Below are 14,875 nucleotides of genomic sequence, written 5' to 3'. Positions count from 1 at the left end.
TGGAGGGGAGATCTCAAAAATATAGCCACGTGCTATCTTCTCAGTGAAACATGAGGTTGCTGGAAAAGAGGTAGTTAAGGATCCTAGAGCACTCCTACTCGTATTCTAATTTTATTCTGCCTCCACTCTTCAATTCACCCTGCAGCTCTAAATAGATTGGAGTTTATTTCTATACCAGTAAGGGGGTTGTTACAAATTTCTATTTACTTATTAGGCATTACTGTAACACACAGGATTTAAGTGCCTAAATTAAAACAAGAAACCTGGCCCACCAGGTTTTACTGTCTAAACAAAACCAGAGGGGGGAAATACTTCACTTCATACCCTAAACTGTGATGTAGTGTTGCTGTGCACTGTTAAAAGAGCTGTCATAGTCCCAGAGACAGCTAAAGAGAATGCACTCTAAAGCCTTTGGTTTGTAACAGAAGGCTTTTCAGTTTGCAATCACCAAAGCAACTATAGCCATCTTGCTACAACAGCAGCTCACTACTGGGGCCAGTGTGCTGCTATTGTTTGAAGAATGAGCATTTTGTTCTTGTATAGAAAATAAGCCAACAGCAGAGATCACTACAAGCAGTCTTTATTGTAGCACACTAAGGTAATGCAGCTTAGTGGCAACAGAGAATTCCATTTATACCCGGTCCACCATTGAACCAGAACTTCTGTGGAGATGTACAAGAATGGCAACAACAGGTTCCAAACATCAAACAGATTCAAAACTGCTCCACGTGCCTTGTAATACAAGTGACGGAAGCAAAGCCAAGCGTAGATCTGTCACTGCTGCTCTTGGCTAGGGTGGAAACATTATACTCTATGCAGATGCTTCCTTTTGAAGACAGTCACCCCCATATCTGCAGCCCTGGGTTTATTTAGCTGCTGGGTCTTCCAAAAGAGCAATGTAGGAAGAGCCTGGACACTGAGGCACTTCATGCCAGTAGATCTTAGAGTTCATGGTCATCAGGATGGTAGAGCTCACTCATGAGGCGATAGATGTAGGAGGGTGCATTACCCCCAATGTTGGAGATGAAGAGAGTAATGAGCTCTGGGGGAACATAGTCAAACACTGGGCAGTGAACACTGATCTTTGACAGGATCTCCCCTGAAAAGCAAACAGTCATGGTATTTGAGATGAGCAACAGACAAGATGATGTGGAGTGTGACTTCACCATACACTGCCTGGAGCACAAGTTGTGATCCTCCCCTCACCACCCCTGAAGTCGGCAATGAAATAGCAGAACAAGATTCGAGACAACCCCAACCATGGTAGGTTTATTTGAATTATGGGTATAAAGCACAGTCTTGGATAAAAACGATAGAGTTTGCCCCTGCTGATGGCTGTTGCTGGTGCTAACCAGAAGAGCCCCCCAATGGAAGATCTGCAAAACGCCACAATAAAAGCCTTAATCAGAACTGTCTTAGCCCAGCACTTGTCAGGTCCTGCTGCACATAAACATGGATTTGGAAGGTTGGTTGCTATGTAAATGGGCACCAGCGTTGCCATCTTTAAGATGAATTCTCAGAATTTAAGGCCGGAAGGGACCGTCATGATCTAGTCTGACCTCCTACATGTCACAGAACTTCACCCACCACTTCCTGCAATACACAACCTCTGGCTGAGTTATTAAAGTCCTCAAATCTTCATTTAAAGACTTCAAGTTACAGAGGATCCACCATCTGTTCTAGTTCAAACCAGCAAGTGACTAGTGCCCCACGCTGCCGGGGAGGGCAACCTCCCCCCACCCGTGTCTGCCAATCCAATCCAGGGGAGGGGGAATACATATTGCCTTCCAATATGGTGATCAGTTGAGACTGTGAGAATTTAGACAAGACACACCAGCCAGACACCTTGGAAAGAATTGGCTGTAGTAACTCTGCGCCCTCCCCATCTAGTGTCCCATCTCCAGCCATTGGAGATATTTGCTAATAGTAGTCACAGATGGGACATATACATTGTAGGCAACCTCATCATAACATCCCCTCCATAAATGTATCAAGCTCAGTCTTGAAACAAGTTAGGGTTTTTGCCCCCACTACTGTTGATGGGCAGTTTACATTCCTTTGTTCTTGTGCCAACGTTGGCCCTTAACTTCAGTCCTTTCACTGCCTGGTGTTTGTTCCTCTGATGTATTTTATAGAGAGCAATCATATCTCCTGCAACCTTTGTTTGGCAAAACAAGCCAAGCTCTTTATGGTCTTTTCTTGTAAGGCAGATTCTCCATTCTTCTGATTATCCTAGTAGCCCTTCTCTGCACCTGTTCCAGTTTGAATTCATCTTTCTTAAATATGGGAGACCGGAATTGCCCACACTAACGTGGCCTCAGAAGCTCCATGGCAGAATCAAAACTATGTCAGCCAGTGGCAATAATTCATTTAGTATTTCTGGAGTGTTATGTTCCAAGAAGTCACACTACGTATGAGCGCTACACAGAAACTAGTTTGGTTTCTCTGACACTGTGCTAGGGCTCTGCTGCCCACCAGCAGGCAGTCACCATCAGAATCTTGATTTTTTTTTTTTAAATTACTACCTGTATAAGAAAGTGTTTCATAGGGCAGGAGCCCAACTGCAAGGATGGAGTTCAGAGGAAACCCTGTTCCATTCCTTCCATCAGCCAAGTAGCATATAACTAGGACTGGGGTCAGTCATTTCAGAGCGTAAGACAATGGGCAGGATTTCCTGCCCTTGGTTACAAGCTAATTCCGTCTTTAAACATGTGAGACAGGGTCCCAGTTCTTGCTGCCTGGGGTCAACACAACTAGTTCCCCTTCAAAAACCTGCACTAAAGAGGACCAGTACCTTCTGTGAATGGCAGCACTTCTTGTGGAGAGACAAACTTGTAGAATGAATCCTCTTCATTGGGGAACTGAAAGAAAGAGCAATAGGATCAGAAGAGGCCAACCATCCCCATTATACCATATGGAGCTGGGGCATACGTGCTGGAAGGGACTGAGCAGAGGAAAGTAAGGGTCTCACAGCTTAGGTTTGTAGAGTGTACAGCAGTCACCTGCAGCCTCAGATGAATATGCATGGCAACTGCAAGTGAAACTGTACAGCAAGGGGCTCAGGCAAGCCATACATTCCTAGTTCCTTTATGCCTGCTTATATTCTGGCTGCTCTGCAGGATAGCCTGGTAGGTCAAGAGAGCAGAGGCATGACTGTCTCAAGCTGCTCTTTCATGACTTGAGACAGGATCCATATTACAATATCAAAAAAGCGGAGCAGGAAAGTCCTAAAACATCTCCTTCCGCCTCTGAAGATGCGAGTTCAAATCGCCACTGGATTAAGTGAAATGAATATGGTAGCTCTCAGTCTCTAGTGGATGTTGGTCTATATCATAAGAGCCCACCATTCAGCATATCTGGCAATCTGTGCTGGAAAAAAGGCCTTAGCTGCATCAGTAGAGCTGCTGGGGGAAGGTGCATCAATGGGGCAGAGACACCCTTGCGTTAGGATCTAAGTGCATTAGCAGGGTTGGTAGAAGCCTTCCGGGTTGCCAACCTGTATTTTAGCTAGTCCATGCTGTCTATTACTCACTTTCATGAGCAATATAGGTCCCTCTATTTACCACGAGATAGAGCAGATGCTGTAATCAAAGTTGTTGCACCTACCTGCGGTGAAAGTTTGAACATGGGTGCACAGACAATGAGGGGAGTGGAGTGGTGTTTAGCTGCCAGTGCCAGGGTATGAGTCCCACTTACAGCAATCAACGCACCATTGGCCAAGATTGTCTTCGTACCAATGATCACCTTCCAAGTACAAATTAGTATTAGAGTACTTTGCAATGAACTGGGACAAGCAGAGGAAAAGGAGCTCCAAATCCTGGGCTACTGGCTCAGACCATGCTGGGGTTAGGGGCTGCAGGTTCTCACCATCTATATACATCACAGCAAGAGGGCATTACACTGACTAGACAGACAGTGAAAAGCTGGGATTCTAGTTCAGCAGAGTGCTGGGTCTGTTCCATCTGGGACTGGCTCTCCACAAAAGTTTTCCTCTAACTAGAACAGCATCCAGAACTGTCAGACCTGCCAAGTGGAAGTTAGAAGACTAGCAGGCATTAACTGCAGGGCTATGGTGCTCTATTCTCATCTCCACATGAGAGAGAGAGGGGAAAGCAGTCAGAGCTCTGAGGATGTCCAGTAGCAATTTCCTGACACCCTGCCAAAGGCTGGCATACTGCCTACTCTGTGACTTGTGCGCCAGGCAAGAGCTCAGTGCTTCCCCCTCGGGATGGGCAGGTTTTGTTTGTTTGTTTGTTTTTTTATTTTAAAAAAAAAAAAGCTGGAGTCAACCCTTTGTCTCCTTGGCTCTAAATGTGTGTCTCAGAGCAACTCTGCTTCCACTCAGCCTCACTGTTTGTTCTAATGCATCCTGGAAATTTAGCCACTCAGGTGAGGAGCAGCTGGGAGTAAGTTGGGAGTAAGTGTGGTCAGTCACACTGGTTTCTGCTTCTACACTGTATCCTGCTCCCCATCCCCTGTCTTATTAAATTGTAAGCTTTTCAGAGGAGGGGTTCTCTTTCTACATGTCTATATAGTAGCACTCATATTATGCTGGGTACAATATGTAAATACTAAAACCTCTCCTGAGACATCCTCTCTAGCCACCTCTCTCCAAGCTCTTTGGGGTCTTTAATAGGGAAAGCAAACTCACTTGATGCTGCCTATGGATGGCCCTATAAGGACTGAACACCAGAACCCCACTACTGACCCCCCCCCAAACCTACCTTGTTGACTCGAGACATGACAGCAAAGATGGCTGCATCGCTCATGACAGTGGTTTCAATCTCCTCTTTGGATAGACGGACGGCCATTTCATGACCCTACAGAAGAGAGAGAATCTGGTGAGTCCCTTAAGAGGGACCAGACAAGGAAGCTCCTGAGCTGGACTTGATGCAGTACCAGACACACCCAATTCAAGTCAGAAGCTACATTATCTGAGACAGAAACTTGCCAGTGGTATAGCACATATGCTGTCCTCTAAATCACTGGTGGGGAGGCAAGGAGTTTCCCCCACTTCTTGGCCACAGGCAGCAATCCCACACCATTTCTTGAGGCAGCCTGGTCACTCCCTCATGCTAAGCAGAAGTATCTGTTATTTCTACACCTGCTCCTCCTAAGGCAGATAAAAGCACTGCACAGCTACCACAGACACAGCCTGGAGAACACAGCCAACCAAGGTCCTACCTGGCAGAAGGGTGCACACTCCGCCACAATGACATGGAATTTCCGCTTGCGTGCTGCCTCCTTTAGGAAGGCCTCGACGGTGCGAGAGTAGCCAATGGTCATGATTACCTCGTTGGAGTGGATGTGCTCCAGCGCCTGCATCGCAATGTTATCAGTGGTGCCCTCTGCAAGGGAAGACATCCAGCAGTGAGGAGAGTCGGGCCCTATACCTGCCATTCTGATTCCAGCCACAGACAGGGCCAACAGGAGAGGGCACAAGCCCTCTGCCACTGCACACAACTGCAATTCCCTCTCCATGGAACTATCCCATAGGCCAAAAAACCCCAACAACATACTTTTTAGAGCTTTGGGTTTGAAGGGAGAGCATCTGAGGTTTTGAGCTACAACTTGATGAAAGGGCACAACATTCCTTATCTGAACACTGAGACCCCCAGTTTGGTAACTAGGTTATTACCTGACCCCCCCCCCCCAAACCAGGCTTTGTGTCACATCACCCTTAGCTAAGGCAGCAAGATGGGCATTGGTGGAGCAGCAACAGTTCAGTTCCCCAGCCCCTGCACCAGCTGGGATCAAGCTAGAGTCTGGCTGTACGTGCCTTGTGGCAGCACAAAGAGCACCACACCCTGACTTCCATAGGCTCCCAAACTGCCCAGGAAAATAAGGCATATTGAAAATCCCACCATAAGGGGAGAGGAAAGGACCAGCATCAGCTATGGTGGCCACCCTGCACACAGACTAACTCTTGGTGCCAGAATAGGAGATACATGAGGAAGTTACAGCCTGCCAGTACTGAATGTGGAGGGAGGTTGCCAAGCAGTGTAATCCTCAAGAGGATAGATGGTCGCTGATCTGTGGACAGATGTAGAAGACAATGACCTGTTGTGAAGGAGAACTGAAGCGGAATGCTGTACCATGTGCAGAGAGAAGTTTGAGGTTCACAGCAACCCTCCTAGCTGTCTCAGGTGCTGCACGCAGACCTCCTTGGCTGCAGACAATCCTTGCAATGCATCCGCCAGGGAAGAAGTGCAGGGGAAAATATTTAATTCTGTTCCCTGCAGGACCTGAGCACACCATGGCTCCATCTTAGTCAGTTGGAGGAAGGGCTCTGCTCAGATTCTTTCAAAGCCTTGAGTGCAAACAGCACAGGGCTGAATTTTGCCTGTTTCCAGAAGGTGCATACTTGACACTGTTCTACTCTCCTCACAGGACCACATAGGAAGGGATCCCTGTGTGCTGCTCCAGGGATACACACATTCTGCAAGATTGGGTCTCACAGCTCCCCATCCTTTCCATTCAAACTGAGAACTGGTTCTTCCCCATCCCTAATCCCATGATCAGCCCTCTCTCCCACCCTGTGATAGAATGGTTTTCTCCTACCCAGTTCTATCAGCAGCTCACTAATAGCCTCAATCACGTTAGCCCTGAGTGGGGGATAGGGAGTGCTGAAGTCCTCGCTGAGCCCTCCAGAGGTCAGAAGCTTGTGTAGTGACTCCTGCTGGTCACTCTCCTCACTGCGTCCGCGGAGCCTATGGAGAGAACACAGCCCATCACAGCAAGAAGGGAGCACAAGTAAACAACCTGATGAGGCTGCTTTTGAGCTTTGCTGTCCTTCCAGAGCAGAGAAATAAGGGGCCTTACTTATTCAGGGTCAGATAAGAGAACCACACCTATTTTCTCAAACAACCTCCAGAGCAGACATGCCAAACCTGCGAAAAAAATGCAGAAATGGGGCTTGTTTTTGGCTTAATTGGCTTGTGAGTTGTTTGTTGGCTAGGAGCTAGTTGCTTCTTTTTTTTGATCAGCTACTGGCAAGCAGGGACAAGGTGGGGAGAGAATCAGGGATGCACAGCAGGTCCACCACAGTCCTAGACTGCACGCCGGGGGGGATCTAGTCACATAAAGTGTTGGGAGTTCTTAGGGACTGGCTTGTTTTGGCCTTGTTTTGAAATGGTATTAGCTTGATTTTTGGCATATTGTGAAAGTTGGGGTGCTGTGCTCCAAAGCTGTCTGTGGCAGAAGGCTATCTGAAGCTTTGCCAATAACTGTACCTTCTGAAAGCTATGTAAGTAAACTTTGAAAGCTGCAGGAGGCACGTGGAACAGCCTGGCTCAAGGCTGCTGCTCCAACAGAACTCTCTCTCCTAGGAAAGTAGGGAGAGGACAGCATGTGCAATACAGGGTCAGAACACAGAGAGATCTGCAGCAGAGGGGAGCTTCATGCAGCAGTAACACATACTAAAAGAAACATCAGTAGCAGGGAAACCACAAGGCCAGTTGTGGCTACAAACCTTCCTACAAAGGAATTAAAGGAGTTTAACCTTGAAGGAAAATCTTGGAGACAGGGAGGAAAGACATCTCATTAAGACTCCTGAAGAATCTCACAGGAGCAGCAAAGAGAAGACACCATATAGGATCCAAATGATCCTGTCAGGAAGATCTTCTCCCAGATCGCTGAGAGGGGTACACACAGGCAGCAGGGGGAGGGAGAGCTTCACCTGCCGTACTCCTCGCGAATGATCTTCAGCACTCGCCGCACCATGTTTCCCACAGTGGTCTCAGACGGCTGGGCTACAGTCATCCTCTTGCCCTCCTTCCGAATCAGCACCATCAATTCCCCTGAAACAAGGGGATGGCTTAGTATGGGCGCCTGGGACCCCTGCAACGAGCATGTGCTGTGGACCTGTGGGATCGGTCGACGCTACACACGGCTCATGCGGTGCCTCGTGATCTCAGACACCATCCCATGGTCCAGGGACATCTACATCGAACACATCACCGGCCACCAACAGTACCAGGAGGTGTAAGCTGGTACGACATTGTGCATCAACTATGGGAAAGGGACTGAGACACTTTTTCCATTGGACCATATGCACTGGAAACATAAACTCACTGAACATTAAATCCCACCAAATGAGGGTAGATCCATCCTCATCATCGTATCCGCTCATTATACTCCAAACCTGAACATAGCCATTATATGGACAACATACCCCCATATTGCAATGTCTGTTCTTTGACCCGTTAAACTTTTACCCCCAATTGGGGAGATTGCAGATTATGTATTCCTTACGCCACCCGCTCCTAAACCAAATTTCACACCCCTTGATAATCTGTATCTTATTCCCTGATAACCAGAAACTTCTATGCCTAAACTCTGTACCGTTTTCTTTTTACTTCAACATTATCTTAATAAAATAATTAAATCTATCCTTCCAAGAGCAGGTCTGCCCACAGCCTCAAATAACTCCACAGGCTCAAATAACTCCACAGCCAGCGGCCCTATGCCAGCTTAAAACCGATCTATCTTTCAATAGTCCTGCACCTGGTTCAATTGCTACTAACATACTGGAACAAATATTTAGACAGAAAACTTAGCACCATGATCTAGAAAACAACAGAGCCATGAGCAAAAAAATAAAAATAAAAAAAGTTTCAGGTGGGCTATAAAGGTGAGATCATTCCAAACTAGACAGGCTTTTAGATAATAGTACTATGTGAGTGGATGAGGTGAAGACGATAGATGAGATGGGATTTTTACTAAAATATTTCATACTGTATATCACTAAATCCCACTCACAAAATTAAGTCAAAGTGGTTTGGATGTCACACATTCCAGGAACTGTTCAAAGGATCATAAAGAGTGGAGCACTGAGTTCAGGGAGAGGGGGAAATCCAGCTGGTGGGTACTGCAAGTGTCGGCATTAGCTCTGGTCTTATTTAACAGCGAACTGGGAAGATCTGCAAATACCAGCAGGGAGAAAAAAGAAAAGGAGGACTTGTGGCACCTTAGAGACTAACAAATTTATTTGAGCACAAGCTTTCGTGAGCTACAGCTGTACTTGTGCTCAAATAAATTTGTTAGTCTCTAAGGTGCCACAACTACTCCTTTTCTTTTTGCGAATACAGACTAACACGGCTGCTACTCTGAAAGCAGGGAGCAAGAAATCCAGCGGGGTTTACGAAAAGGCGGGGGAGGAGACTCCGTATTCAGAGGGAAGTATCTCAAACCCAGGGCCGTGGTGGGCGGCAGACGCTCTTGCTGCTGATCACAGAGTGTTTCCCATCAAGGCTAGAGAGGGGGCTCATTAAAGAGCTAACCCCGGGGGCAAGCCGTGATTTCAGGGTGGGCGAGAGAGGGGCGGACGGAGGGATAATCACTGCGAGAGCCAGGAACCTCGAGCGCGGGCCTGTGGCTGGGAGGAAGCATCTGGGCCCGGGCGGCGCCGAGTCCCACGGAGGAGGGAGAATCCCGGCTGCGGCTCGGGGAAGCCCCTTGGCAGCGAGATGGGGCCAGGGGGTGCCCATCGCTGGGGAAGCGAGCCCGGGCGCCGCTCGAGGGCAGGGAGCGGGCGCAGGCCAAGACGCGCTGCCCGTGGCCGGCTGCGGGGACACCAGCGCCCGCAGGGGGGTTCCCAGCCACGGGCTCCCGCAGGCCCGCCGCTGCCCGCCCCGCCTCACCCGCGCTGCCCCAGCGCCCATGGCCGATGATCTTCCGCAGCAGCCCCACCGTCTGCCGCGCCGCCTCCTCTGAGCTCAGCCGCTCCCCGCCCCGCTTCAGCCGAGCCACGAAGGCCTCGATCTGCTCCGACAGCCCCGACTCCTTCTCGGGCGCGCCCGGCATCTTGGCGGCGGCGGGAGCGAAGAGAGGTCGGAACTGTGGGATCGAGAGCACCACTTCCACCCGGACCCACGCTAGGCACGGACCACTTCCGCCTCTCTCCACTGCTATTGGCCAGGAGCCGTTCTCTTTCCGTCCACTCCAGGCCGTTAAGCCAATCACAGAGAAGATCGAGGCGTCGCTCGTGAGCCGATTTCGCGGCGGGGGGGGGGCGTTGTGCGATGTTTTCCGTCTAGAGGCTGTGACCTCTGACCCTGTCACAAACTAGCGTCACTCCACGCCCTCCTCCGAGTCCGGGCGCGTGGGATCTGCCAGGGCGGTGGAGCTAGCGAGGCTTCGTGGAGTCCACGTAGGGCAAAGTGAGGCCCACGTGCCTGGGGGAGGGGCAAAGAGACACCCACGTGCTTGGTAGATGGGGGGGGGGATCAGCAAGCCCCTGGAACATTCTGGGGGGAAGCATGAAGGGAGCCCCACGTGCATACCTCCCAGCATCTCAAGTGGCTGAAGTGGGATGCTGCACCACTCAGGTTCAGCCTGTCTGCCCTGCCTTGTGCCAAATATGATATTATGGCCTAGTGCAGGGGGTTGCAATGATGCTGAAATTTAGCCTGGCCACCCGGACGGAGACAGCAGAGGGACAGACCAAACCTGAGTGGCGCTGTGACCCTGCACCCCAATTTGAAACACCACTTGGTTTGGGGGCCCAGAGCTAACTGCCCCTCTTCTCCCTGAGCTGCCCTGAATGTGGGAAATGTTCCTTTTGCATTGGCATGGGGCAAGGTTGTGAGTCAAAGCGAACAGTCCTGTGGAACCTGGGACTGGTGGGAGTTCTCCATGTGCATGGACATATGGGGTGCACAAAGCAAGCCCCTGTGCCTGAGGTATGTGGGGGACAAGGCCCAAATAACAGTGGATATGACAAAGGAAGCAAGCCCTAAAGACCTAGGGATGTGGTAAGGGAATGAGCCCTAAAGGCCCATAGATTGGGGCTTGCTTCCCTACTTCTTGATCTCAAAATGCCCAGAAGAGGTAGAGGGGAAGTAAACCCCAGTCTTCCATAAGAGGGCTCTCATACACAACTCAAGGTGCTCTTTTGTCTAACTTATGTTTGCAGCCTGACAGAAGGGTGAGAGACAGGGCTTGGCTACACTTGCAAGTTAGAGCGCATTAAAGCAGCCCCAGGCGCTGAAACTCCTGAGGTGTCCACATGGCAAGGCATGTAGAGTGCGTGGACTCTGCAGCTGTAGCACTCCTGGTAATCCACCTCCATGCGAAGCATAAAGCTTGTTGTGCCCCGGCTGAAATGCCCGGGCATCAGTGTGGAGGAGGTGTTGCATTACTGTGCTATGATTGGCCTCCGGAGAAAAGGCATTGTGACTACCACACTGCACTTTGTGTAGAACAGTGCTTCACAAAGTCTACAGGTCTGAAAGTACAACACATATTCTTGAACTGAGTTGTAACTGCTTAGATACAGTTAGGGCCTTACATACTGGGCACTGCCATCTCCCTAGACCAGGGGTTCTTACAACAAATTTTTTGGTGGCCTCAGAGTGCGGCCACCAACTCTGGCTGATAGCCGCGCTGACAATTTTTCCTAAAATATTTAATTAACTTTAGGAAAACCAAATAAATATGCACATATACATGTCCAAATCACTACAATTTATTTATGTAGGGTTTTTCAGACAGTAATAAAAATAATTTACAGTTATCTCTACTCTTTACTGGACATAAACAGAATAAGAACATAAGAATGGCCCTATTGGGTCAGACCAAGGGTCCATCTAGCCCAGTATCCTGTCTTCCAACAGTGGCCAGTGCCAGGTTCCCCAGAAGGAGTGAAGAGAACAGGTAATCAGCAAGTGATCCATCCCCTCTCGCTCATTCCCAGCTTCTGGCAAACAGAGGCTAGGGACACCATCCCTGCCCATCCTGGCTAATAGCCATTGATGGACCTATCCTCCATGAATTTATCTAGTTCTTTTTTGAACCCTGTTATGGTCTTGGCCTTCACAACATCCTCTGGCAAGGAGTTCCATAGGAAGAGACAGAGTAGGACCTGTTGGTTAGTTCCACAGTCTCACTACTGTGGAGAGGGATGCTTCCACATAGTGGAGAGGCCTAGAGCATTTGTAAGCACAGCGGAGTGGATGTGTAGTGTCTGCTTAGCTTAGGAGAGAAGAGATAGGCTGGGGAGAGGAGGGTGGAAGCTATGTTGGAAGCTAGGTACTTTCCCTCACTCCCCTTTTAGAATCTTTTTTAGAATCCCTTAATGCCCGATTCTGACATTCTGTTTGTAGCAGTTTATCCTTTTCCATTGCCCACATGACATTCACTGCAATATCAAAGGCAGATTATGGCCAAGAAGAATTCTGACTTTCCCCAGCCCCACAACTGAATTGGGGTGGGAGAGAGATTGGGAGTGTCTCTCCTGTGAGAACCTCCATGGGCAAAGACTTCTGTTGGGCTAATTTGGAAAGGAGGTGGGAGGAAGGACCTTGCGTCACATCTCCTGCCCACAGTCCAGCCCTGCCAGTTCTCAGGAGCTCTGTTTTCTTTACCCACAATCCTCATGTGTCCCCTGATGGAAATAGTAACAATCCCACGATTCCTAATAGCAGCATCGGAATGAGACATTCCTGAGGTCATTTCCCTTTCTGCCCGTCTCCTCTTGAGGCTGCCTTCCCAGCCCTTGGGTTCTTGCAGCCTATCTCTGGCAAGGCTTATGTAGATATAATGTGGGGAGAGTCTGACTTGTGCCCCTTTCTCTTTAGTCTTTGAGGGCTATGCCACATGGAGCCGCTTCCAGTCTTGTTCGCTGCTCCTTCCATTCATTTTGAGTCCCAGTATCTCTACTTTCTGCTGCAATAACAAGGCTTTGGGTTAAGGCTGTTAGATGTTATTTCAGCTGGCATGGGGCGGGATCAGCAGTGGGAAGAAATGGCTACAGTACATACTGCCTGAGAAAACCCATCTGGAGTGTTCCCAGGGAGGGTAAGTGGGGCCTCAGCACCAAAAGTCCCTCGGTAGAGGAGTAAGGGAGAGGAGAAATGGGATAGGGGAGGAGGTGCTGTATCTCGGGCCAGAATCCCTGCCCCACACAGAGATAATAGGAACCCAGCTTCTCTTACTGTAGCTCAGAGACATTATTAACGCTAATTAATGGGGCCTCCTGAGGTCCCTGGGTAGCAGGTGAGGATCGCTATACCTGGTTTTCAGATGAGAAATGACTTGACAAAGGCTGTGCTGGCTCTGAGCCAGCCCCTTCACCCCTCTCAGTTTTGCCAGCCCATTTCCAGAAAACCCTTCCCAATTGCCAGATAGCTAGAGTGGTAACTGGAAGGGACAGTCCAGCATGCTAGTGGGAGTCAATAGCCTGAGAGGAGGGGGGACAGCAGAAGGGGTCTCACTGCTTCTATCACTGCACTCACCCCAATGGCTGGCTCACTGGTCCGCTGAGTCAAGAGGAAGGAAGATTGAATAGGGATTCCCAGTTAGGCCCCCAGAAAGCTGTAGAGCCTACGTTGGTGGGGTGAGCGTTTGCAAGTGGCAAGCTGTCCTGCAATGGCTCAAGAATACTGACCTCAGGGCAGATGGTTGAGAAGCAGGACACAACCCACAAATTGGTTGTGTGTCCCATACTTAAATTTCACCAACTGTCAAGTGTAAACTCCTCAGTCACTATAACAGTGTAACCATGAAGTCGTAGCTAGTCCCCTTGGGTACTCCAGTCTGTAGGCACCCATTGGCAGGCCGCACCGATCGGCTCCTCTGCCTCCCACCCACCGCTGATCAGCTGTTTAGCGGTGGGCAGGAGGTGGGGCCTTGGGGGACGAGGTGGAGTGGGGGCAGGGTCTGTGGCTGAGCAGGGGTCTAGCACCCTCCCCCAAGGGAATTCAGAAAGCCGGTGCCTCTACTCCAATCTATCTTGTCACCTAGGCAAGCTTGCCTTTGCGATAGATGGTTCTCTACACCAAAAATCACAACAATATTCAGGTTACTCCCAGTCCCAAAGGACCAGTCACTTACCCCAGATCAATTGCCCCTTAGATTTCACATCAAAGACAATGCTTGTGCCAATCCTATAATGAACTATCTAAAAGATTTTATTAATGAGGAAGAGGAAATCGGAGTTATTTACAAGGTTAAAGCAGTTAAACATACACACACAAATGAGTTACAGTCTTAAGTTTCAAAATGTAATAGAAGCTTCTATAATTCGCAAGCTTTATATGTCCGTTAAGGCTAACCCAGGCTATATGCTAGGGATCTCTTGCTGATGCCTAGAAAACCTTGCCTTCCCAGCGTCCAAGCAGCATAGAGATACAGTTTCTCCTTGTCAGGGATTTTTATTCCCTTCCCCTCTTCTTTGAGTGCCTCTTCATGGGGTGGGGAGAGTAATTAACAAAGTGTTTTGTCCTTTGAAGTTCCACAATAATTCATCTGGTCTTGGTGGGCCTTCTTTGTTGAACTGGAGATAACACCTCCTGTTGGAGACTAGTATTTCACACTCATTAATGCTTCTTTCCTGTCTAGTGATTTACAGTTACAGAGAATTACAATGCAAACACTCAGATATGACCTTACAGTATGGGATACAGGTGTTGTAAGTGACATCAATGCAGGCAGCAACTTACAAGCATTCAATAAAAGTTAAACATTAAACAGATGTTTATAACTCTAATATCTGTTTTAACAACACTAACACACAGGTGAGCCAGACTAATTCCAGCTGTGTATTTGTCAGTGTCCAAGTGAGACATAGGGCCCTTGGCATAAGCTGGCACCTGGTTTGCCAGCATCACAGCCAGTTAAAGCATAAACTGACTTCCAAAAGACCCTCCCTGTGGAGCAGGCTGCCTTGGCCAGCAGGGGGCACACAGGACCCCATCCCTAGACGAATCATGGAGGTGGATGCAGATATATGAACTCGGATAATACTTGAGAGGAGTCAGGCTGGGGCAGTTAATGGAAAAGGGACATGGAAGTGGATCCCACACATTGTGGCCTGTGCTAGACCCCAGATTGCCTCACCCTGTGCAGTAGCTCCCAAGTCCCCCACATGCAGCAC

The 14,875-nt window shown here is 49.0% G+C and overlaps 1 protein-coding gene across 2 annotated transcripts; it reads right to left on the bottom strand.

The window, feature by feature from the left end:
• Positions 1-564: 564 nt before the first annotated feature.
• On the bottom strand, positions 565-10,131 carry EIF2B2 (eukaryotic translation initiation factor 2B subunit beta). 2 transcript variants are annotated; one of them, XM_038405691.2, is made up of 8 exons: positions 9,642-10,131; positions 7,679-7,799; positions 6,562-6,710; positions 5,185-5,348; positions 4,725-4,820; positions 3,607-3,744; positions 2,795-2,861; positions 565-1,099 (listed from the first exon to the last, which is right to left on the bottom strand). In XM_038405691.2, exons 1-8 carry the CDS (start codon positions 9,802-9,804, stop codon positions 942-944), a joined length of 1,056 nt encoding a protein of 351 aa, XP_038261619.1. In that variant the 5' UTR covers positions 9,805-10,131; the 3' UTR covers positions 565-941. The 2 variants fall into 2 exon arrangements, with proteins under 2 accessions (XP_038261619.1, XP_038261620.1); XM_038405692.2 differs by lacking the exon at positions 9,642-10,131 and adding an exon at positions 8,761-8,903.
• Between the last annotated feature and the right edge of the window lie 4,744 nt (positions 10,132-14,875).

Source organism: Dermochelys coriacea, chromosome 6 (genome assembly GCF_009764565.3).
Source record: "Dermochelys coriacea isolate rDerCor1 chromosome 6, rDerCor1.pri.v4, whole genome shotgun sequence".
Taxonomy (NCBI): Eukaryota; Metazoa; Chordata; order Testudines; family Dermochelyidae; genus Dermochelys; species Dermochelys coriacea.
The sequence above is the reverse complement of the archived record's forward strand: the minus strand, read 5'-3'. Positions and strand labels throughout refer to the sequence as shown.